General features: G+C 38.2%; 2 protein-coding genes across 2 annotated transcripts; both read right to left on the minus strand.

Annotated features, from left to right (window-relative positions):
- Positions 1-890: 890 nt before the first annotated feature.
- On the minus strand, positions 891-1,778 carry LOC130138314 (MFP1 attachment factor 1-like). The gene has a single exon (XM_056312019.1). The coding sequence runs from the start codon at positions 1,759-1,761 to the stop codon at positions 1,159-1,161; it is 603 nt and encodes a 200-aa protein (XP_056167994.1). The 5' UTR covers positions 1,762-1,778; the 3' UTR covers positions 891-1,158.
- A 3,333-nt stretch (positions 1,779-5,111) lies between these two features.
- Positions 5,112-7,819, minus strand: LOC115685648 (putative cyclin-A3-1). The gene is made up of 8 exons (XM_030610734.2): positions 7,391-7,819; positions 6,617-6,849; positions 6,418-6,493; positions 6,223-6,299; positions 6,068-6,101; positions 5,855-6,004; positions 5,633-5,767; positions 5,112-5,539 (listed from the first exon to the last, which is right to left on the minus strand). The coding sequence occupies exons 1-8, from the start codon at positions 7,709-7,711 to the stop codon at positions 5,468-5,470; spliced, it is 1,098 nt and encodes a 365-aa protein (XP_030466594.1). The 5' UTR covers positions 7,712-7,819; the 3' UTR covers positions 5,112-5,467.
- Between the last annotated feature and the right edge of the window lie 14,903 nt (positions 7,820-22,722).

The following is a 22,722-nucleotide window of genomic DNA, read 5'->3' on the forward strand; positions in this document are numbered from 1 at the left end:
ATGGAAGATGTAATAATAACGTCAGCAGGTTAATACATTAAAATATGTTTCAATAAACTCACAGAACAGCAATGGCTACACCATAAAGACAACTTAAGTTCTACCAATATAACAATTTAGGAAAGTGACTATATTATAAGTTTCCATCAAGCATATGCAGTAACAAAATTAAAGAACTTCATAAAGTTGTGCCATTTATGGAACCGGAACCGACAGAGAATGAACAGTCAAGCATATCAGAAAGAGATTCCAGACAGTCAGAAGACTAGCACTTAAAAACTATATGCAAAATGTATAAGAAAAGGCAGTGGCATCCGGTGATACGATAAGCAACCCTTTGCATCCTAAAAGATAGCAACCCGAAAAAAGTATATGAAACATGAAAGTCACAACAATTGCATCCAATGACATAAGAGTCACTAAATATAATACCATAAAACATGGGCGATCCAAGAGGCAACAATTTGCAAGAAGCAAGAAAGTTATATGCAACACCTAAATAAGGTAAAGACAATTGCCTCCAATGACATAAGAACCAATAAAAGTGAAATCCAAAAGCATGCAAAATCCATACAACGCAGGGTATGAGCTCCTCAAATAGACTAAGTAGGATGATTCATGCAGACAGACAAGATTAAAAGCATCGAAAAGGATGCTTACCATCCAAAAGTGCAATTGCCATACTGGAACAACCAGAGAAGTAAGCTAAATATCGTCAGTCCAACACAGAGGAAGACTACAGGGCACCAGGTTTTCAAGGCATGAGACACAAATGAAAGGAACTTGGGCAAAAATATAACAACTGGCAAGCAGAGACCACACAGAACAACACCATCGATGATCATCGATGAACAAAATGCACGCGCTTTATGGGATTGCAAATGGCATACGAACGAAAAGCTCACAATGCATCAGGTAATCATACCCATATAATTATCATAGGTGCCTGAAGGCAGTCGCAGAGACCTAGATATGAATAGATCATGACACCATTTCTCACATTAACGACCACCATATTCGATACTTAGTCCAAGCGAACCAAATCAAGAAAGATACTAAGTAATAACCCTCAATGTATCACGATGAATATCCACATTAGATCTCTAAACCGACGACAACAAAAAAGAAGCGCCTCCCTCACGAGCTGAAGAACAAAACCTAAGCCTCCGACTCGACGGTAGAAGAGGTCTCCTCGTTGGCGGCGGGGGCAGCGGCGTCACCGCCGGGGGTAGGGGCCGGGGACGGAGCCGCGGCGCTGTCCGGCGCCGCGGCGGGGGAGGCGGCGGCGGCGAGGGAGGCGCGGGCCTTGACGGAGTCGAGCATCCGCTTGCTGATCTCCTTGGAGTAGATCTGGAGGACCTCGATGCCGTCGTCGTCGGCGGCCGCGGCGCCGCCGGCGGCGTTGAAGGCCTCCTCCTCGATGGCGCGGGCGGCGGAGGCGGCCTCGTCCTGGGGCACGGTGCCGTAGCGCTTGGAGAGGACGGACGGGGCGGAGAGGGTCTCGATGAGGCGCGCGACGACGGCGTCGCGGGTGCGCTGCGAGGGGGGCCAGATGCTGAAGGCGACGTTGGGGGCGGGGCTCGCCTCCTTCCTGGCCTCCGTGGGGAGCGGATCATGGACGGTCTCCTCCATCTCGGACGGCGGCGGGTGGGAGGTAGGGTCGGACGGCGGCGACGGCGGCGGCGGAGGTGAGACCTCCTCGGCGGCGGCGGCGGAGGAGGCGGAGGCGGGTTGGGCGGTGGCGATGTCCGAGTCCGACATTGGTTGGGGGGCTTTAATTTGGAGCGGGTGGGGAAGGGAGAAGGGATTTTCGGGGGATTAAAATATTAAAGGGTAACGATCGGGTGTGGTTGAGGAGTACGTATTTATGGTGTGGGCGCGCGCGTGTGTTCAGGACGACTGTAGATGATGAAGCGACAGGTCACCTTTAGTAGTTGGATCCGACGGTCGACGTTCGAGGCGCGTCTCGGTTTTAATGCCTTTGAAGGCACTCTTCCGAAACGGCAATAGAAAAAAAAAAAAAGAAAAACCTTTACAATTTTGCAAAACGCGGTCGACAGCAACGCAACTCCATATATCATCATCTTTCGTTAATTTTTTATTTTTTTTCGTTTTGCTTTTGAAATTTCTAATCTAGAGTAACGAGGGCCAAACTACCCGTGTACAAGAACAGCTTACCCTTCCCGACATCGTGCTCGAAAGATGATTCTTAATGCTCTACCTGTACGCTTGCTTTATCACGAAATCCTTCCATCGGAGGTAATCAGTTTTGGAGTAAGCAATTTTTACATTTAGAACTCGAAACCTATCATGTCAAGGCTGATTCCCAGATTTTAGAAGTTGGAGCCGACTTTGCGGGACTTTGAAACCGATCTATTGCATCACCCTCTGTAGGTCGTACGTCATTTCCATATTCAAGCCACCATCTAACTTTTTAACCTTCCAACTAGCTAATTCGGCAGCAATGATAAAGCTATCGAAAGCTTTCATGGTGACATCAACGACAACGATAATGACTGATTGCATTAGAAGTAGATGTCATAGCTAAAGAATAGATGTTTGGATCGGTTCAGTAGTTGAATCAATCTGGATGCACACTCCTATCTTCCACTAAGAAATTCATGACCACCTAAATCGTCAAGGAAAAAAGCTTAGGGTTAATTATAATAAATACCTTTCAAATTTCACATATGTGAAATGGCCCGTGAGCAAAGAGGCCATGCTTGGCAGTTGGCACCACCTTTTTTGCTAATAAGCCTGGCCTAGCACACGCTCCACCATGAGGGCCGATGCCTGGCATGGACCCATATAGGGCCTGCTTGTGCTATGCCGGGGTTGAGATGGCCCGAGTCATTTCTAAATCTACCTGCGAATTAGGTTGCTTGCTCTTGTTTTAAATTGTCTGGCCTCATCAAATACATTCATTTTGCTTAATCATAGTGTTTCGGACCCTTTTGATCCATCACAAGGTGTAAAACAAGGTGATCTCATTTCTCCTGTGAAATTTTATAGGACCATTATCAACTGTTCAAAAAGCTTAAACTGTTTAATGAAGGCATAATATAATATTTAAATATTCTAACACTCCCCATCCTAATTTAAAAGGTTTATGACTAAATTGGTAAATTTTCAAAATGTTTAGAACTAAATTAGCACAATTGAAAAGTTCAATACTAAATCAACCTCCATACAATAGGTTTAAGACTTTTTGGAAAATTTTCCCTATTAAAACCTTCATCTACCTTACGCAAGTTTGAAGTACGATCTTTTTGTAAACTTAGCTACATTATTAACCGATATTAGGTCAAAATAAATTTTAATAACTAAAGTTAGGAATACAAACAGAAGTTAGATATGGGGGCAATGTAAAGTTGCGCGAGCAAAATTAGGAGGTCGTTTCCAATTTATCGGGGAAAAAATACATAATTGAGTCATTTGTTTGAGGCAAACGTTAGTAGGATTTAAAGTGGTTTGATCATAACAAGTAGTGAAGCGAGAACACGCAAATATGGGAGGGTGGTTGTGCGAGTGCTATATGTGTGGACGAGAGAGAGACCATGTCCTATAGGATCATTGAATCAATAGTACTAAGTTCAGTTTGAAAAGGCTCCTTTACGTAACGTCTTCATTTCTGTACATGCAACTCTCGCCGCCGATTGGCTCTTGTAAGGGATTCCTCTTTTTTTTTTTTTTTTGGTAACCGAGGTGTCCGGGCCAGCTTGCGCGCACCTCGACTATTCCTCTGGGGAGACTAGCACAACAACCCACCGCCATGGCCCTCCACTTAAATCACCTCTTTCATAATAGGTAGAACTCAAATTGAGAGAGGTACCCTCCATATTATCAGTACCTTTTTTAGGAATATACTAATAAATTTCAAAATCCATTTCGTTATTAGTAGCGACAACAAATGGATGTGTTTGTGTACTCTTCAGTCCTGTAAGTATGAAGTATTTCTTTTGACGTTTTTCAAGAATTTGAAAGCGAGAGCCCGTTTTTTTACTTGATGTAACTACTTGAGCCGGATAAAAGGAAACTTTCGTGTGACGAATCCTTCAACTTTTTTGGCCATTAACAAGTTGGGATGTATCGCTCAAATCATTGATCCATCTGGTTCATGGTTTCTCTTGGTTATACGCTTCGTATGAGGGGAAGATCAAGTTTCGAGAAGTAGTGAATAGTAAGCGACCAAATGATGTGGGTCAGGTGATCATGAAATGCAAAGATGTGCCTTTTTGGTGGCCCAAAAAGAAGAGAGAGAGAGAGAGAGAGCCTGGGGTATGCAATTCCTATGATAACTCTCAGGTACATCGGAGGCAAATTTTCATAAATGATAAAAGATGGGATTTCATGGACAGATTTCAAGAGCAAAAATGTAGCTAAAGTTCATTTAAAGATATGATGTCGCTCACTGTCGCTCGCCATCTCTATTGCTCTCACCCACTCACATTCGTCATTCTCTCTGAGTCGCTCAACTAGAGGACAAAATTAGGGCTCGGAGGCATAAATTAGGGCTAGGATGGAAAAATTAGGGTTCTTGATGCAACTACAATGCTAGAGGAGAAATCGCGCAATAGTGAAGTTGCCATTATGTGATCCTCAATTTGTTTTATCAATTTGACTTTTAGTTTTGTTGCTTTTCACCCGCTAAATGATAACCGTTGAGCTATTGTTTAATCAATTAGATGCGATTGTAGAGACCTTCATCTGAAGTTATCGTCCTTTCTGTATTGTGATCCCAAAAGTTAATTATTGTTATTTTTCATGTGGCTTTTGAAAGGATTTGAGTGGGCCCGGGCCTTCATGGACGGTGATGATATTGGGAAAATTGAAGCATATGGATCGACCCAAAACATCGAAAATCATAAGCTGGGTATTTGCCATACTCGACTCCTAGCATAAACCGCAGGACAGATTGGGCTTGTGCAACTTTTTGGTGCAGAGAACCAACGTGCTTGCTCCAGAGAATGAGACTTTCATGGACTATTGTAGCTAAATAGCAGTATAGCAACTGGAGCTGCCGAGTCGTTTCTTTACAAAGCACAAAATTATCTCAGTTTGCACCAATGATAGTGCAGGAAAGTTAGCTTTAGTCAATCTTGAGAACATGATTCGACTGAAATAGGTCACCAGGGACCAGATCATCAGTCTTTCGTTGCTCACTTCTGAAGCAATCAGCACTATCAACGTCATCTACATCACCAGAATGCAATTTGTTTGCTGATGTAATTAACGCAAACCTTACTCATGGAAAACTCTATATATCAATGTTAGCGGCTCCCTGTATTATGGACAACACAGTTTTCCTCATCAGCATTTTCTGGTATGACTAGCAACATGTTTCGGTCCTTGTCAGTTGTCACAGACTCACACTTGCTTATTGCAAAGCTAATTGCAAATATTTGCTGCCATATCCTGTAAAATTCCATCGGTTCACCAATATATACCCAGCCCAACATTTGGTTGATCAGTCATTGGCATCTTCAAAATAAGAAGCTGGTATGTCTGGAGGAGAAGGCGTGACAGCCACCCGTTTAAACTGAAAACGGTTGGGTAATTTGATTAGTGATAGAGTTCGATAGCAATGATCGCGGGTGCATCAATATATTCAGATATTAGACAATGCAAATACCTTGTGCTGCTTGTATTTTTCTCGTACAGCTTGCAAGGAGCCTCCTCTTCTCCCCAGGTACAAGTCATGTATGATGTGAACGCACTCTTTCAAGTCCTTCACGGTGTACCCTGAATACCTCTGTAGGCTTGAAGTCTGAAAAGTAGGATGATCTTTATAATAGACTGAGAGTAACAACTGAACGTTATCGATTCTAAGCATCATCATAAAGTAGGCTCTTACCCAGGGGTGAGATTTTGGTCGCGTGATATATCTTGCTAAAAATGTGACAGATGCAGCGACAACAGATGGCAAGAACTTCACGCAGGTGTAATCCAACAAAGTTAGCTCCGCAAGGTAGTAGCCCAAGAACTCCAGTTTCAGATTCGTAGTCTGCGAATTACGATGTGTTGTTAGCCAATTTGACAAACTTAAGATAACCAAAAATCAGTTTACCTTGTGACCTTCCTGAGCAACTGTGCTGAATCTTCTGCGAAACAGAAGGAAAAGAAATGGTGATTGGAGGTCAAATTTAAATTCCAAACTAATTGAAATAGGATATTAGAAAGGAGATCATCTCAATTGACAAAAACAGGAAGATGGCTTCTTGCCTTAGGAATGTCCTTATCGTGGGATTGCCCAATTCAAAGTCCAGAGCCTTCAATATATCAACCTCCATTTGAACCACCTTAAAATCAGACAAGAAAATCGCTGATTCACTACTTTACATGTAGCATCCTCGAAAAGGCTAGATGCATTAACCAAAAACAAAATAATAATGGTATGACAGTGAATTGAGAAGATACCTCTTCTCTCGTATAACTGTTGTCTGTCATGTAACAGAAATCTTCTACATGGGGAGGGGTGATTTCTTCGTACTTTCTATACATCAGTATGAAGAACCAAACAAGAATGACAGCAAATCAGCACCTTGTCAATGATGAGGCACAAAATATCAAACCAGAAGGTAGAAGCCCAGGCTAGGCGCTACCACTTACGACTTACGAGGAAATGAGCATCGCGGAAACACTGAGCAGCTGAAGCTTTTTCCTAGACAAAGCATTCGAAGATAAGAACCGATCGATGTAAGAGATGCAGAGATAGAGCGTGTCCGAAAGAAGCTGGTACTCCTCCGCAACTCCCACCAACCAGTCCACCAATATCCCTCTCATATTGGGACTTATATCATTCTGAACTTTCTCAATGTAATCAGGCAATGGTCTCCTCTTCGGCTCCGTCTGCATCACAACCAACACGCCCAAATTACTCCATCCATACTGCTCATAAAAGCCTGTGTATTTTTCCCATTTCCACCATCAAATTGAACCCGTGCTACATGCCGACGAAGCGGGTATTCACGCTAACTAGTGTACTAATTTTCAATGTGGGTGGATTACAAAGTGAGTGAACTTCGATGTGCGTAGAGCTTATGCGGTAACACCCCGCAAAAGAGCTTAGACATTTATCATTCTAGCCTAGAAAACATGATCAACAGTGAATGAAGTTTTCTGGGCATAATCATCCATCCAGAGTCCAATTCTTCAGCCCTTCTGACTGTTTGAACAATTAACATGACCCGGTTACGGTGGGACAAGGATCGACGACACCGGATTCGAATTAGTTGGGTGCGCAAAAGACAGCTCGCGCAACGTCGAAGGAAAGAGTTTCATGTCTAGTCATTCACAGATCATCAGAAGAAATCACTTTCTTTGCGAGAAAGCTCGCCTTCGTCAGGCAAAACGAGAAAAGGGGCAGATGAAATAAAGAAATCGCGCCGACCTCCATGTTGCGAAGGTAGCGAAAGATGTCAGAAACATAAGCTCCGCATGTCGGCGGATCGATTTTGCGGCCACCGCCCTCCTCTGTCGCAGCTGAAGGCACGGATGCCGCGGTCGTTGACTCGCTGACGACCCTGACTTGGGCCTTCTTCGTGGTGCCGCCGCCGCCGCCGCCCGTCGCCGGGACGATGGGATTGGATAAGTTGGTGATATCTCCGAGCGCCACCCGCTTCCTGCTCGCCGCCGCCGGCTCCTGTTCAGCATCGGCCGACGCATCGACCGCTCTCTTCTTCGCCGCCAGGGTCCGCCCGTTCTCCGCCATGGCGGCTCTATCTCTTCGCTCAAAGCTTCTGTGTACGTGCGTGTGTGCGTGTGCGTGTGTTAGAGAGAGAGAGAGAGAGAGAGGGAGAGAGAGATTGAAGGGGGAAGGAAGGAAAGAAATGCGCCACTGGTGGGTTTGAATGTCGGGTTTTGCCGCTTGAACTAACGTGGGAGGGGGACAACGTTTTTGGCTTAAAAATAAAAAGAACAAAAGCAAGAAATATCTTATTTTCCACAAAAAAAATTCAAGATATTAGTTAAAAGTTTAAATTATTACAATAATTTTTATTAGTCATTACCACAAAAAAATTTAAGATATTAGTTAAAAGTTTAAATTATTACAATAATTTTTATTAGTCATTACGAAGAAAAAAACACGCGTATCGCAAAATTTAGAAGTAAGTATGAAAGTAAATGCTATTTCAAATTGAAAATTGAAAAATTTAGAGGGAGTTTTTTGCTAGGCAAATTCTTGTCCAAATCGTTTTTCTTTTTTTATTATGTACGGGCTTCACGTGAAATTGATCGATATTAACAATCAAATTATTCTAATAGCAAGTTTGTCACTCAAAATGAGAATAATATGACCACTTCTCTGTTCACTGAATTTAAGAATTTTCTACCTATTTTATTGATATGCAATTTTGTTTTGCGATCACGTTTTATTTTACGACTCTATACTGAATAACCACAAAACATGAATTTTATCGTGTAATATACATATTTTCGTATTACATGCAACTATATGATACCCCACAAGTTTGGTGATTTATTTGCGAAACTTTGTAACTTGGGCTTCCAACATAGGTTTTAAATATATGGTAAGCATCTTCTTTAAGTATATCCTCAACCCGCCATAGTATTGTGTAATAGCAATAATCTTGTGTCAAATATATAATAAATAGTATCAAATTTGTAAAAGCTACTATTTATTTGAAACTCATGTATTGTAAATCACCAATTAGAAAACTATGGCTATAAGATTGAAGAACTTAAGATCAATAAATCTTTTTTTTTTGTCAAGAAGATTAGTAAATCTTAAAATTCTGACAATAATTAGAACCTAGGTATAAAATAGTGGTTGTCGTTGAAAGATGGTATATTATTCTAAATTATATTCTTAGTGTTTTCACATTTTTATAAATAATATCTGAGTGTTTCAACCTAGTAAGGCTAACTCAAAAATCCTAGTAACATTTCAAAACCTAATATGTTTAGTAACTCAACCACCTAAGGAATATAAGAGAAACAAATAAAGGGCGCTTTTATAGTACTACATATCGTGCTCAGCTCAGTATCTTTTAGCAAAAAATAATATCGTGCTGAGTATCAAATTTCCCAAATATAAAATTAAAATTTCGTGCGAAACTATTTAGAGTATTTAGTAGTTTACCTTAAACTCATCGCACTTCCCCAAATCTGCTACTCGTTTATGTCCTACTAAGGTTTGTGCGGGTCGGGTACCTTATTTTACCCATCCTAGTTCCATCCCTAAATACGCACACCTAAATTATATTTTCTTGCGACCCTCCTTAAGTAGGCTTTGACGGGGTTTAATGGATTATTAAAAAGGGTATTAGCGCTGGCGCTTCACATCGATTCTTTTAACCCTATTGCAACTTGGTTTCCCATCAATTTTAAACTTTGTTATTCTAGAGCTGCCACTAACTTATTTACTAGGCCAATTAAGAGCCTAAGTAAAGCGCACGACTAATTTTACTTTCTACGAATCGGAGATTTTAAGATTTGGGGATTTAATTACGTTATAAATTCTAGGACTAATACCAAGAAAAACCCCAAACTCATACGCTTGTTACAAATTCACCCAAAACTAATTTTTTGACCACCAAAAACCCAAAACTGATACACTTATGACAAATTTACCCCCCATTAGTTTCCTTTAAATTTTACCGTCAAATTGCTGAGTTAGATGGCAAGTGGCAGTTGACAAATGTGCAAGTTTAGGGTTTTACCCTCCGTTTGTCACATATGTACCAGTTTGTGATTTTTTGCAGTATTAATCTATTTTAATGGAAACTAACGGAAGGTAAATTTATCACAAATGTACTAATTTAGGATTTTTGATGGTAAAAAAATTAGTTCGGGATATATTTATCCCAAGTATACCAGTTTGAGGTTTTTTGTGGTCAAAAAATTAGTTACGGGTAGATTTGTAATATGCGTATCAATTTGGGGTTTTTCATGGTATTAACCCTAAATTCTAACACCCATTAATCAGTTCCTTTTCCTCTTAATGAAAAACATTTTTATGCATTTCTCAATTCCTTTTATCCTAAGTAGATATTTTATTGCATAATATACATATTTTCATATTACATGCAACTAGAATTGATAGACTTTTTGTGTGATAAGAAATCGTACAAAGTATATGATACCCCACAAATTTTGTGATTTATTTGTGAAACTCTGTAACCTGGCTTCCAACATAGGTTTTAAAATAGGGTAAGCATCCTCATTAAGTATCTTCAACCCGCCATAGGATTCTCTTATAGCAATAATCTTGTGTCAAATATGTAATAAATAGTATCAAATTTGTAAATGAGACTATTTATTTGAAACTCATATATTGTAAATCACCGATTAGAAAACAATGGAGTCTCGAGTATAAGATTGAAGAACTTCATATCAATAAATCTTATGTTTTTGTCGTCCATATTAGGATTAGGATATGATAGGATAAATGGGGATTTGAAATCCTTCAAATATCCTCCAGATCGTAGAAATATCTCATCAAATGTTTTGTGTAACCTAAGATAGAATTAAAAAAAATTTAAAATCTTTCTTGTCGAAAATCATTTAATAACCCATCGCCGATGGGCTCCCTCTCAACCACTGTCGTCAACAAGCAGTCTTAGGGAAATTTGTCTCAGGAGCTTGACAATTTTCAACCGACATAAGTTTTTTCTATTTAGCAAGATTATGAACTAAAGGCGAGTAGGATCTCTCTCTTCAGAGTCGACCAAAAGAGAGATTGTGGAACAATGGAGGCCAAGAATGAGTAATCAAAGGTGAAGTAGAGAGAGGAACCGAAAGATGATTTGGTGATGGTGGAAAAGTTGAAAAACCGACTGAGAAAAAGAGGTAGCCAAGGATGAGGTGGTGAACCCTAGCCTTCCAAGTGAGCCGCGAGCAAGTACACCAGCAAGGGTACTCGAGGACGCCGAAATGAGGGACCGTCATGGTGGATGGAGTGGTGGTAGGGTGCCGCTAGTGAGAAACACCAAGGACAGTGAGTCTCGCTTGAGGTAGGGTTTTTCTGGTGTGTAAGAATTGTTAAGTTGGATTGGGTTTATCCCACCCCGTAGGCCGAACTTCTTATCCGGCATTTTATCAGGATAAATCCGGGTTTTCTGGTTCGGAGAATGTCACCAAATACTGGATATGATAATTTAATATTTTATCCGGACTCAAATCCGGACTACCAAATGCAGGCTTAGTGTTTTCACATTTTGTAAATAATATTGAGAGCTTTAACCTAGTAAGGGCAACTCAAAAAATCCTAAAAACATGTCAAATCCTAATATGTATAGTAACTCGGGTATTCCCCAATATAAAAGAAACAAATTAAGGGCGCTTCTATAGTACTACATATCATGCTCGGGTATCAAATTTCCCCAATATAAAATTAAAATCCCATGCGAAACTCATTTAGGGTTTTTAGTAGTTTACCCTAAACTCATCACACTTCCCAAACCCGCAACCTGTTTATGTCCTACTAAGGTTTGTGCGGGTTGGGTACCTTATTAAGTTATTATTATACCTGTCCCGATTCCATCCCTTAATCTGCACACCTAATATTATATTTTCTCATGATCCTCCTAAGGTAGGCTGTGAGGGGGTTTAACGAATTGTTAAGTGGGCATTAGCGTCGGTGCTTTGCCCTGATTCTTTCAACCTAATGATCGCAACTTAATTTCTCATTAATTTTAAATCTTGTTATCCTAGAGCAGCCACTAACTAATTTACTAGGTCGATTAAGAGCCTAGGTAAAGTGGACGAGTAATTTTACTTTCTACGAATAAGAGATTCTGAGATTTGGAAATTTGATTATGTTAGAAATTCTAACACCATTAATCGGCTCCTTTACCTTTTAATGAAAAACATTTTCATGCGTTTCTCAGTTTCTTTGATCCTAAACAACATCTATGTGTCCATGAATTATTTAACACCAAAGGTCATTCATAAATAATCAATCAACCACTCTTGAATAAAATAAATAAATATAAATATTCTATTAAAAAAAATCAATCCGAGCCCTATCGAATCAAATTATTACGAGATACTATTATTATTGAGAAAACCTCATATAATATTTTGAAGTCGACAAACTTATCCATGTGTGTTATGAGCTTAATAAATGCAAACGTTGGTTATATTTCAAGTAATACTCGCTTTTAATAGAAATTATATGTACCAAGGCAAAAATTTGTGAAGACTGGATGAACCTAAGTGTGAACAAGTCTAGATTAGTGTGAAAAGACTTGGAGGTATCATAGTGAACAGCACATGATCTACATATCCAGTATGCTCAAAGTTGCCAATTGAGACACAGTTGGGTATCACCGGGAAGCCTGATATAACCATAAACTATATCACCGAGAAACTAGATATAACTGAGAATAGTTGATATGAGCATAGCGACTATACTATGCGTACGATAGCTTTATCACATGCTCTAAATATTTATGATAGCTAATGACACTACTTGGATTCCAAATCAAAGAAATTGATGTATTGTCAATCTCAAGATATATTTATGCTGAAAATATTAATCACGTGTGATATCTTGATTAATTGACAATCATCTCGAAGATAAATTTTTTTTCCATAGTAAGACAGTTTACTTTCCATAGTTTGAGTTACTTTATTTCTGAAAACTAGAAGATTTGATTGTACGAGCGATCAAATTTCCAGAATTTCATATTGATTGACTTCAACGGATAAATTGATTTGCTCAACAATTGTCCAATGGATAGTTTGGAGATTGATCCTCGTGAAAATCATCCAACAAGAAGATTGGATACTGAGGAGTATTAAAGGAGATCAACAAATGTCGAAGAAGCAACAGATCAAGAGTCACAAGAAATCCAATTATTAAAGAAGGCTTTATATTCTAATACTGTCTTTTGAGTCTATTGAAATTGTAAAATATTGATAAGCTTATCAATGTTATGGTTTGGGCATGGGTTTGAGATAGTGTAATCTATTCGCTTGGGTATCAAAAAACACCAATTTCGGGAAGAAGTGCTTGAATATAAGTAACACATACTACTGTAACTACGCAAATATTGTTAGTGGAATCTAACTAGTATGCTATTAGTCTGAAAGAGTGGACATAGACTTACTCTAAGCCGAACCACATTAAAGCTTTGAGTGCATTGTTATTTACCTCTTTGCTTATATGTATTATTATTTAATGGAAGCGCATTGCACTAACCGATATATCATGTTCCTGCGTAAGTCAACTTCTTGCTCATATCTGTTTTTACGCTTATATCAAACTTGATACTTGTAATTTTGCAATATTTTATCCAGTTTCTTGAAATCACCTATACACCCCCTCTATGTGAAATTATTAGCCACCACAATTGGTATTATAGCCTTATGATCACTATTTTGAAGTGTCAATTTACTTCTTGAGTTAACGATTAGCTATGGCTAGCACGCTTTTGGACCACGTATTGTCAAAGGACAGAGCAATACTAGACCTTCTTATTTTGATGGGACAGATTTTGACATCTAGAAGAACAAAATGAAAGCTTTTCTCATATCCACGGATCCCTTGCAATGGGACGTTGCCCAAAATGGAGTGAATGTTCCAACGTCCAGTAGAACCGTAGTTACAATGGTGATTGACGAGTCAGGAGACCTCAAACTACTGTGTATTATCTCCTATTCAATATAAGCGTGTTTCTTGCTAAAACTTGCTTTGAATGTGCAATTGAGTCATAAAACTTTCAAAAAGTGCAATCAAGTCCTAAAATTAGTCAAAAAAGTGTAATTGAATCCTAAAACTTTCAAAAACTGCAATCAAGTCTTAAAACTTGTCAAATTGGTGCAATAGAGTTCTAAAACTTCTTAGCATTTTTTATTTGTCAAATTGGATGGAGTTAATGAAAGGACTTTATTGCAGTAACTTGACAAGTTTTAGGATTTGATTGCACTTTTCAAAAGTTTTAGGACTCAATTGCACTTTTGTGACAATTTTTAGAACTTTTAGTGCATTTATCCCAATTTTTAATCCAAAATCATTTCCATAACCACCATTTATAATTTTTATAAAACCTTCTTGCTTTAAAGCAAAATTTTGTATTTCCAAAATTTTGAAAATTATTTCCATCAATTGCAAAATACAGTTTCCTCTTCTCTTTGTTCGCTCTCGCCAAACATGAACTCATGCACTCACAAACCCTCTCAATCATGTTCCAAAACCCTTACATCATTTAAAAATTTTCAAACTTTCTTCACTACTTCAAATCAACTACTCAAACGACACCCAAAGTTGCGAATGTTGTGCAAAAGAAGTACACCGGGAACTGCCAATGACACGGAACTGCAACTATATTCTCTAGGGCACCGAAAGGGCTTGGACACATTGATCTTTCAGGAACGAGGGACAACAGCGAAACTAAGAGTGAAGAAACACCTCTCATTAGGAGATCTAGGAAGACTCCATTTATAAGTATAAATCATTTCTCTTCCTCTCCAAAAATCTCTATTCTGTTGCCTGCTCAAACTAATGAAATCAAGAAATTTACGACCCCTGCTCCAAAACCAAAGATACTTGTTTCAGAACCTCAAATTGCTGGCAAGGCTCAACAAAAGAGAGTAGAATCCTCGAGAAAAGGAAAGGAAAAAGTGGAGAAATTTCAAGAGCACGGGCAGCGGAACTTGTTAGTTAAGCTCGTCATAAAGGGAAGAATGACGATGATGATGATAGGGTCTACGAAGGTTGACCCCAGACCTAGATTCACAAAGGTTAGCTCTTTCAAATCAAGGTTATTCATGTTGTAGAATCATTCTAATTCGTACGATTTACCAGGGGAGTTATGCCTCTTAAGGTCAACAATTTTTTGTACTTCGAAAATCATGGTTTGTTTCTTTTGAAGTATTTTAATGACTGAACCTAACAAAACTTTGCACTGAAATTGATCCTGTCTAATTTGCATTAGTTGCCTATTTATATTCCAATTTGTCATTTCCATCTTCAAATAAGTAGATATTTAGTGTGAAGGACAATTCTTATTCTCTCACTATGAAGAAATTGGCCACAATTCTCTATATCTTCATATTCTTTCGTAAAAATTCATGTTTCATTCGAAGATGCTGACAAAACCTTATTGGTAATCTTGAGTTTTAATGGAAAACAAGGCTCATATTTCTCATAATTTCCAACCCCTCAAATTGCACATGATTTAAAAATCCATTGTCATGCGCATTTGGCCAAAAGCTGCATCCACTATTGATGTGTCTAGATGTGAGGCTAGACTGCTCTAGGTAATAGTGAATGGCATCAATTTCTCTATTCCTATACAATACTTCTGCACATGTACAGAACAGTCTAGAAAAGATTCGGAAAGCTGCCATATGGTGCCTTAGTTACAAGGATTTTCAAGCATAAGGACATCCAAATTCCTCGTTAGTTTATGAAGAAAGAACTCTCAAGACTCATAGTTGAAGAAGACACAATATTGAAAATGCATTTAAGGCCTAAAGTGTACTATAAGTCCTAAAACTTGTCATGAATGTTCAATCGAGGCCTAAAACTTTCAAAAAATGCAATCAAGTCCTAAAACTTGTTAAGTTGGTGAAATAGAGTCCAAAAACTTTTTAGCATTTTCTGTTTGTCAACTTGGATGGAGTAAATGGAAGAATTTTATTGCATCAACTTGACAAGTTTTAGGACTTGATTGCATTTTTTGAAAGCTTTAGGACTTAATTGCACTTTGTGATAAGTTTTAGGGTTTCAGTACACTTATCCAAATTTTTTGTCCAAAATAATTTCCATAACCGACATTCATAATTTCTATAAAACCTTCTATTGTAAAGCGAAATTTTATATTTCCAAAATTTTCAAAATTATTTCCCAAAAAGTGCAAAATACAATTTTTTTCTCCTCTTTATTTGCTATCTCTAGATACGAACTATCTCACTCCCAAATCCTCTCAATCTCGTTCCAAAACTGTGACAACCGAAATTTTCTTCGTAGTTTATGATATTTAAGATACTTAGTAGTGAAAGTTATTGAGGTAATAAAATTAGTTTAGTAATTATCAACGGGAACTAATAAGCTCCAAAATACGTATCGAATGATTTTCAAACATTAAAATTTACTGAGTCAATGTGTCACTTTTGTTCTATACTTTTTGTTAATGATTTTAGTGGTTTCAAAATAATTTTCTGATTTACCAACATTTCAAACGAATACCGATTTCTTTGTTTATTTACTGCAATGTATATTATCTACCCAAAATAACCTACTATCTCCCTCTTTTCAATCAAATCATGTCATTTGTCACTATATTAGCTTGGATAAATGTCTTAACTCTCACCTTATCACATGCCATAATTGAATCCATTGAACCTAAACCCTATGACCTCATGCATGACATCTTATATTTTTAACCTAGTAACTCATTATCTACTATTAACTCTAGTCAATTGGTTTTATTATTTTTAACCCTAGCTATTAAATGTGAGCTCAAATCACTCTTCATTATGTCATAATTGTGAAAGATGAGGTTAAATGTATTTCCCTTCCTCTTGGCCATGGACACCATTCTCTTCACATCTTTAAGTTGAATTTTTTTTTCCTTTTCCACTCTCTTTCTACACAATCAAAGTTCAAGCTCTCACTTTCAATTTAGTGTATTACAAGGTACATTTATAGACTTCCCTTCCCTTTTTTTTATCAAATAAGCTTTGTTGTTTTCTAAAGAATAAGACTTGCTAATTTTAGTATTTATTTTGATTACATGGTGATTAAAGGCTTGCTTTGTCGAAGATTTCACTTTTGGTAAGTGAAAACTCTAAGGACTGAGCTAGAATGATTTACTTAGTACTCTTGAGCTTGGTTGATTGATTGTTTATTTATTTAGTTTGGGTTTTACTCTATTTGTGAGCAAGTTTCATTAGTTGTATGTTAAGTTATTGTGATTATTAGACTTGAATTAAAAAGCTTTTCGCATGCCTAGGATTTCTTTGGGAGATTACTAAAAGGTATTATTACATCTTGAGCAAGACAAGTGTGAAAATGGTAAAACTAGGCATAAAAATGGTGTTTTGGTAAAATTCTTGACAAGGTAAGGGGCAATTTCGAAATGTACAGAAGTGAAGAGGGGATGTGAACTCGGTTATTGGATTATTAAGTAATACTAATTAAAGAAAATCAAACCAGTTAAAAAATGAGTTTATAAGCTTTAGGAGCAAATTTGTAATTTAACCAAGTTGAGGGACGAATTTGTAAAAACTGAAAGTTCCGAGGACTGTTCATAGCATGTGGACCCTTATTTTGATAGGTGTTTAAGTTATTTTTTAGAAATAATTTCTTAATTTAGACATATACCTAACTATGCAAAATTGGAGTAATTTGTAATAATTAATTAATAGTGGGTTGTTTTGATAGAATTGTAAAATATGTGGTGTCTATAGTGTAAATAAAATGTTTGTGTGTTTTAAATAACAAAATAATAACCTTTTTTTTTAATTTAATTAATATGACTTGGTTGATTGAAAATCGAAAATTATGAGTAAAATTACAAATTGGGAAATTTTGCTAGGAAAATATTCAGATTCTAAGAATTTGGAATTATAGAAATAATCTTTAATATTTGTGATAAAAAGGGAACTTAATCAAGGGTGGTAAAAAAAATGAAAATTATATGAGTTACTCAATTATGATGTTGTAGTGTTTAATGCTATAGAACTTGTAAAAGTTTTCTTCCAAATGATGTTGGCTTGGGAAAAGAAAAAAAGAAAGTTTATATGTTGAAGGATGCATAATTAATCTATTGTCATATACAATATGTGAAATGCCAAGAGATTAACATGCCGTTGTTTGCATTTGTAAATAGTGAAAATAAATGGCATTTATTGTGTTGTAATTAATTGTATATGTCTTTGATGCCACGTGACCTTTGCCACATCCTATTCGCCGCCGAGTGAATTCGTTTGTATGAGTATGTGCATGAGACTATGGAGTTAGCCAGATGTTTTACTGTATGATGCGATTCTCTACAAGGTTGAGGTGACATGAAATTATATGATGACATGCATAGTATGACATGGCCTGTGTAGCCATGGTGTGATGCTAAGAAATGGCCAACTTCATGCAGATATTCGGTGGTGTATTTATCCTCTCTAATGTAGAGGACACCCCTTATGGATAGGCTAAGAGGCGAGATAAATGGATATGTTTGTTTCCGTCCTCCATGGGTTAGTGGTAATGATGTCTCGTTAGTCAAGATGCCTCGTAAATCGAGATAGTTCTGGCTAGTGATGAATATGAACTCATACGTGTAAATCAATGAGATGTTATGTAATATTTATGATATATAATATGCCATCCGCTTGCATATGAGTGATTGATTTTATGCAATGTTATTATTGTTTCATCGACACGTTATGATTGGAATGATAGCACCTTTATTCATGTATTCATCATGCATGATTGTTTTGTACTGCTTTGAACTCACAATTGTTGTTCATACCAGGTTGAGTGGTAAATGAATATTCTACCTTAGATTTAGAGATTTCATTTATTAGGCCTTGGCTCACTCCTTCAGTTTTCTAAATATGTAGGATGGCCCTTCCGCCACCGCCACTTTTTGGAGCCCCAACTCACTTTGAGTATGAGTATGAGGATGTTGTGTTGCCCAATATGGTTTTCATGTATACTAATTGTACTACTATGGTATAGGTGGATGTAGGACTTGCCGAGATGGTTCCCCATCGGTATGTAGCTTGGTATGTGATCTACGATGGTGTATGGATGGAACCACATAGAGGCTTTGGTGGTCCTCCTGGTTACGCTGCCGATGAGCCGACGTTGGGGGAGGTTATTGATCATTAGATGTTGGATCGGTGTTGTGCAGGCAGGCTTTTGAGAGTGAGCGGAAGTTGATTGTTCTACGAAGATCTGGAAAGTGCGAATTGCAAAACCTCGACCCCCAATCGAACCTGTAATTGGTAACCTCGGTATAAACATGACCTGTTAACGAACTTGTATCAACCAATCGACATTATAGACGCCACGAACAAGAGAATTCACTATCCTACTCGATTAGTCGAATCGATCGTCACAAGGAAGGCCTTGATAAGGTTAAGTCCATAGAGAACTCAAAGAAGAGAAGAACCTCTTATTGTGTTAAAGTGAATCCTCCTCCAAAGAAACCCTAAACACCCTTTTTATATGGTGTTAACCCTAAACGCAAAATTACGAAAACGCCACTAGAATTAATAAAAGAGCTTAAATAAAAAAAACTTAAAAAAAAAAATCAAAACTACTCTAAAACGCGAAAAAAACGACATCTGTCATAGTATTAGCGGTGAGTATTAATCAGCGGCCCGTTTCCTTGCAACTGACCAAATTTGATCGTGTTGCGCCAAGAGGTCCAAGATTCTTCGAGTCCCGATCCAAGATCGCTTCCACTTCAAAGATCTCGAACCATGATGCCAACAGCTTGCTTGAATTGCTTCGCCCTTGCTCGAGTAATCGGACCAAGAGGATAGGACAATGAGTCCCTAGCACCTCCTTCTCGATATGGCACGATGTCCACATCAGTGTAGTAGTAGAGATAAGAGTAATCGAACCCTTCTCAGGTGTTTTGATCTTTTAATGTAAGTAATGCATATGTACATTATTAAGTATGTGAAATAATGTTATGACATGTATAATTATTTTGATGTGCTTCCGTATACTCATAATAATTATAAGTAATAATTGGAAAAGACATGTGTCGTGCGTGACGTTCGGGAATGTCATAAAAACTCTTCCCTAATTTAAAAAACTTCAAAATTTCTTCACTACTTCAAATCAACTACTTAGATGGCATCCAAAAGTATGAATATTATGTGAAAGAAGTACATCGGCAATCACCAATGACACAGAACTGCAACTGTATTCTCTAGTGCACCAAGAGGTCCTGGACACATTGGTGTGTTTAGAATGAGGGACATCAGTGAAATCAAGAAATCAAGGTGCAACCAAGGAATAAATTATGAAACTATTTTATGATATAGGTTTAGTGTTCCCCAATAAAATCAAGAAATTTTCAACCCATGCTCTAAAACTAGAGATACCTAGTTTAGAGCCTTATATTGTTGAGGAGGCTCAACAAAAGAGGGTTTAATCCTCGAGGAAAGGAATTGGGAAAGTTGAAGAAACTTTAGAAGTACAGGCGACAGAACCTGTTAGCGAAGGGAAGAAGGACGACGATGATGATAAGGCCTATGAAGGTTTTGACCCCAAGCTTGGGATTCACAAAAGTTAACTCTTTCAAATTAAAGTTCTTCATGTCGCAGGATCATTCTGATTTGTATGATTCACTATTTTCTATGGGAGTTATGCCTCTTAGGGTCATTGATTTTATGTACTTTGAACATCATGGTTTGTTTCTCTCAAAATATTTTGATGACCTGAATCTGACAAAACTTTGCACTGAAATAGATCCCGTCTAACCTGCGTTAGTTACCTATTTCTATTCCAATTTTTATTTCCATCTTCAGATAAATTTATATTTAGTGTGAAGGACAAATCATATTCTCTCTCTGTGAAAGAATTGGCCACAATTCTCTGTTTCTCAGCATTCTTTTGTAAAAATTCATGCCTCATTCGAAGATGCTGACAAAATCCTTAATGGTAATCCTGAGTTTTTAAGGGAAAACAATGCTCGTGGTTCTCACAGCTTCTAACCCCTCAAATTTCGCATTTCATTGTCATGTGCAATTGGCCAAAGGCTACCTCCACTATTGATGTGTCTAGATACGAGGTTAGATTGCTCTGGGCAATAGTAAATGGCATCAATTTCTCTATCCCCTATATAATGCTTCGGCCAAAGGCCACCTCCATTATCAAGAAGAGATTGGAAAAGCTTAAATTTGATTGGTTACAAGGATTTTCAGGCATAAGAACATCCAAATTCCTCATTAGTTTATGAAGAAAGAATACTCAAAACTGACATTGGAGATGACATAATGGTCAACCGACAATGCATTAGAAGTCCTAAAACTTGTCACGAAAGTGTGATTGGTAAGGTACAATCAAGTCCTAAAACTTATCATAAAAGTGCAATTGGTCCTAAAACTTTTAAAAGTGCATCATGTCATAAAACTAGTCAAGTTAGTGCAATAGAGTCATAAACTTGTTAGCATTTTCCGTTTGTCAACTTGGACGAATTTAATGGAAGGACTTGATTGCACTTTTTAAAATTTTTAAGACTCAATAGCATTTTCATGACAAGTTTAACAACTTCAGTACACTTATCTCAATTTTTTGTCCTAAATCATTTCAATAACGACCATTCATAATTTTTATCAAACCTTTTTATTTTAAAGCGAAATTGTATATTTCCAAAAATTGTTTCAAAAATTGCAAAATACAGTTTTCTCTCCTCTTTCGTCACTCTCTCCACATACGAATTAACACACTCCAAATCCTCTCAATCTTATTCCAATACTCTAAACTTTCTTCACGATTTCAAATCAACTACTCAAATGACACCCAAAGTTGCGAATGTTGTGCGAAAGAAGTATACTGGGAACTGCCAATGATAAAGAACTAAAAGTATATTCTTCAGGGCACCAAGAGGTCCTGGACACATTAATGTGTATGAAATGAGGGACAAGAACGAAATTGAGAGTGAGGAAACACCTCTAATAAGGCAACCGAGGAAGACTCCATCTATAAGTATGAATCCTTCCTCTTTCTCTCTAAAAATCAATATTTTGTCGCCTGCTCAAACTAGTGAAATACTCTCTGCAACTCCAAGGATAGACAATTCTGCTCTCATACAGTCAATGCCGGTTGCTTGGAAAAATCAAGGTGCAACAAAAGAAGAAATCATAAAACTATTTCATATTATAGGCTTAGGGCCCGTTTGGTAACGTGCCAAATAGTGAAAATTTCTGTTCTTTTGTTCCCAGAAATAGTTTGGGAACAGAAATGCGTTTGGTAAACTTTTTGTTCCTCGGCACATTTTTGCAAAAATTTGTGCTGAGAAACAGTTTTGGAAGAGAAACAAGAAGTAAAAAAAAGTTGCTTCTTGTTTCTCGACACAATTTTGAGAATCAGTTTTTTTTCTTCTTTTTCTTTTTTTTTCATTTCTTATTTTGTGTGTTGTTCCCCGGCTGAGCCCGCCGCCGCCGTCGGCCGGGCTGACGCCGGCCAGCCCGGGGGCCAGCGAGGCGTCACGGCCCTCGCCGGCCGCCGGCGAGGGCGAGGTCGCCCTCGCCGGCGAGGGCGAGGGCTGGACCCTCGCCGCTGGGCGGCGGCCTCGCCCGGATCGAGCGAGGCGAGCCTCGCCGTCGGTCGCGGACGGCGAGGTCGGCCTCGCCCGAGATCGAGCGAGGCCGAGCCTCGCCGTCGGTCGCGACGGCGACCCTCGCCTCTGCCGGCGGCCGGCGAGGTCCGTGACGCCCTCGCAGGCCCTGGGCTATGGCCGGTCGCCGGCGACCGGCCATGGCCAAAGAAGAAAGTAAAAAGAAAAAAAAATTTAAACAATTCAAAATATTATTAAAATATTATTTGGGAACAGAAATTTTGTGTAGTTACCAAACACATTTCTGTTCTTTTCTACTCTAGGAATAGAAATTTTGGACATTTATCAAACGCCTTCAAATACTCAGAAATTGTTTCCGGGCACAGAATAAAAAAAAAATCATTTCTGTTCAGAAATAGCGCCCGGGCACAGAATGGTATTCATGCGCACCCTTAGTGTCCTCTAGTGAAATCGAGAACTTTTCAACCCATGCTCCTGAACTAGAGATACATGT

The sequence above is a fragment of the Syzygium oleosum genome, unplaced genomic scaffold, assembly GCF_021117445.2.
Source record: "Syzygium oleosum isolate NSW1041296 unplaced genomic scaffold, Sole_v2.1 Sole_v2.05, whole genome shotgun sequence".
Taxonomy (NCBI): Eukaryota; Viridiplantae; Streptophyta; class Magnoliopsida; order Myrtales; family Myrtaceae; genus Syzygium; species Syzygium oleosum.

What these genes read in the sequence shown, in the direction of transcription:
- LOC130138314 (XM_056312019.1), bottom strand. Translation starts at nt 1,761, where the DNA reads ATGTCGGACTCGGACATCGCCACCGCCCAACCCGCCTCCGCCTCCTCC.
- LOC115685648 (XM_030610734.2), bottom strand. Translation starts at nt 7,711, where the DNA reads ATGGCGGAGAACGGGCGGACCCTGGCGGCGAAGAAGAGAGCGGTCGAT. An exon ending in GCTACCTTCGCAACATGGAG is followed by an intron (nt 6,850 to 7,390) that starts GTCGGCGCGATT and finishes GTTGTGATGCAG; the next exon opens with ACGGAGCCGAAGAGGAGACC. An exon ending in TCCGCGATGCTCATTTCCTC is followed by an intron (nt 6,494 to 6,616) that starts GTAAGTCGTAAG and finishes ACTGATGTATAG; the next exon opens with AAAGTACGAAGAAATCACCC.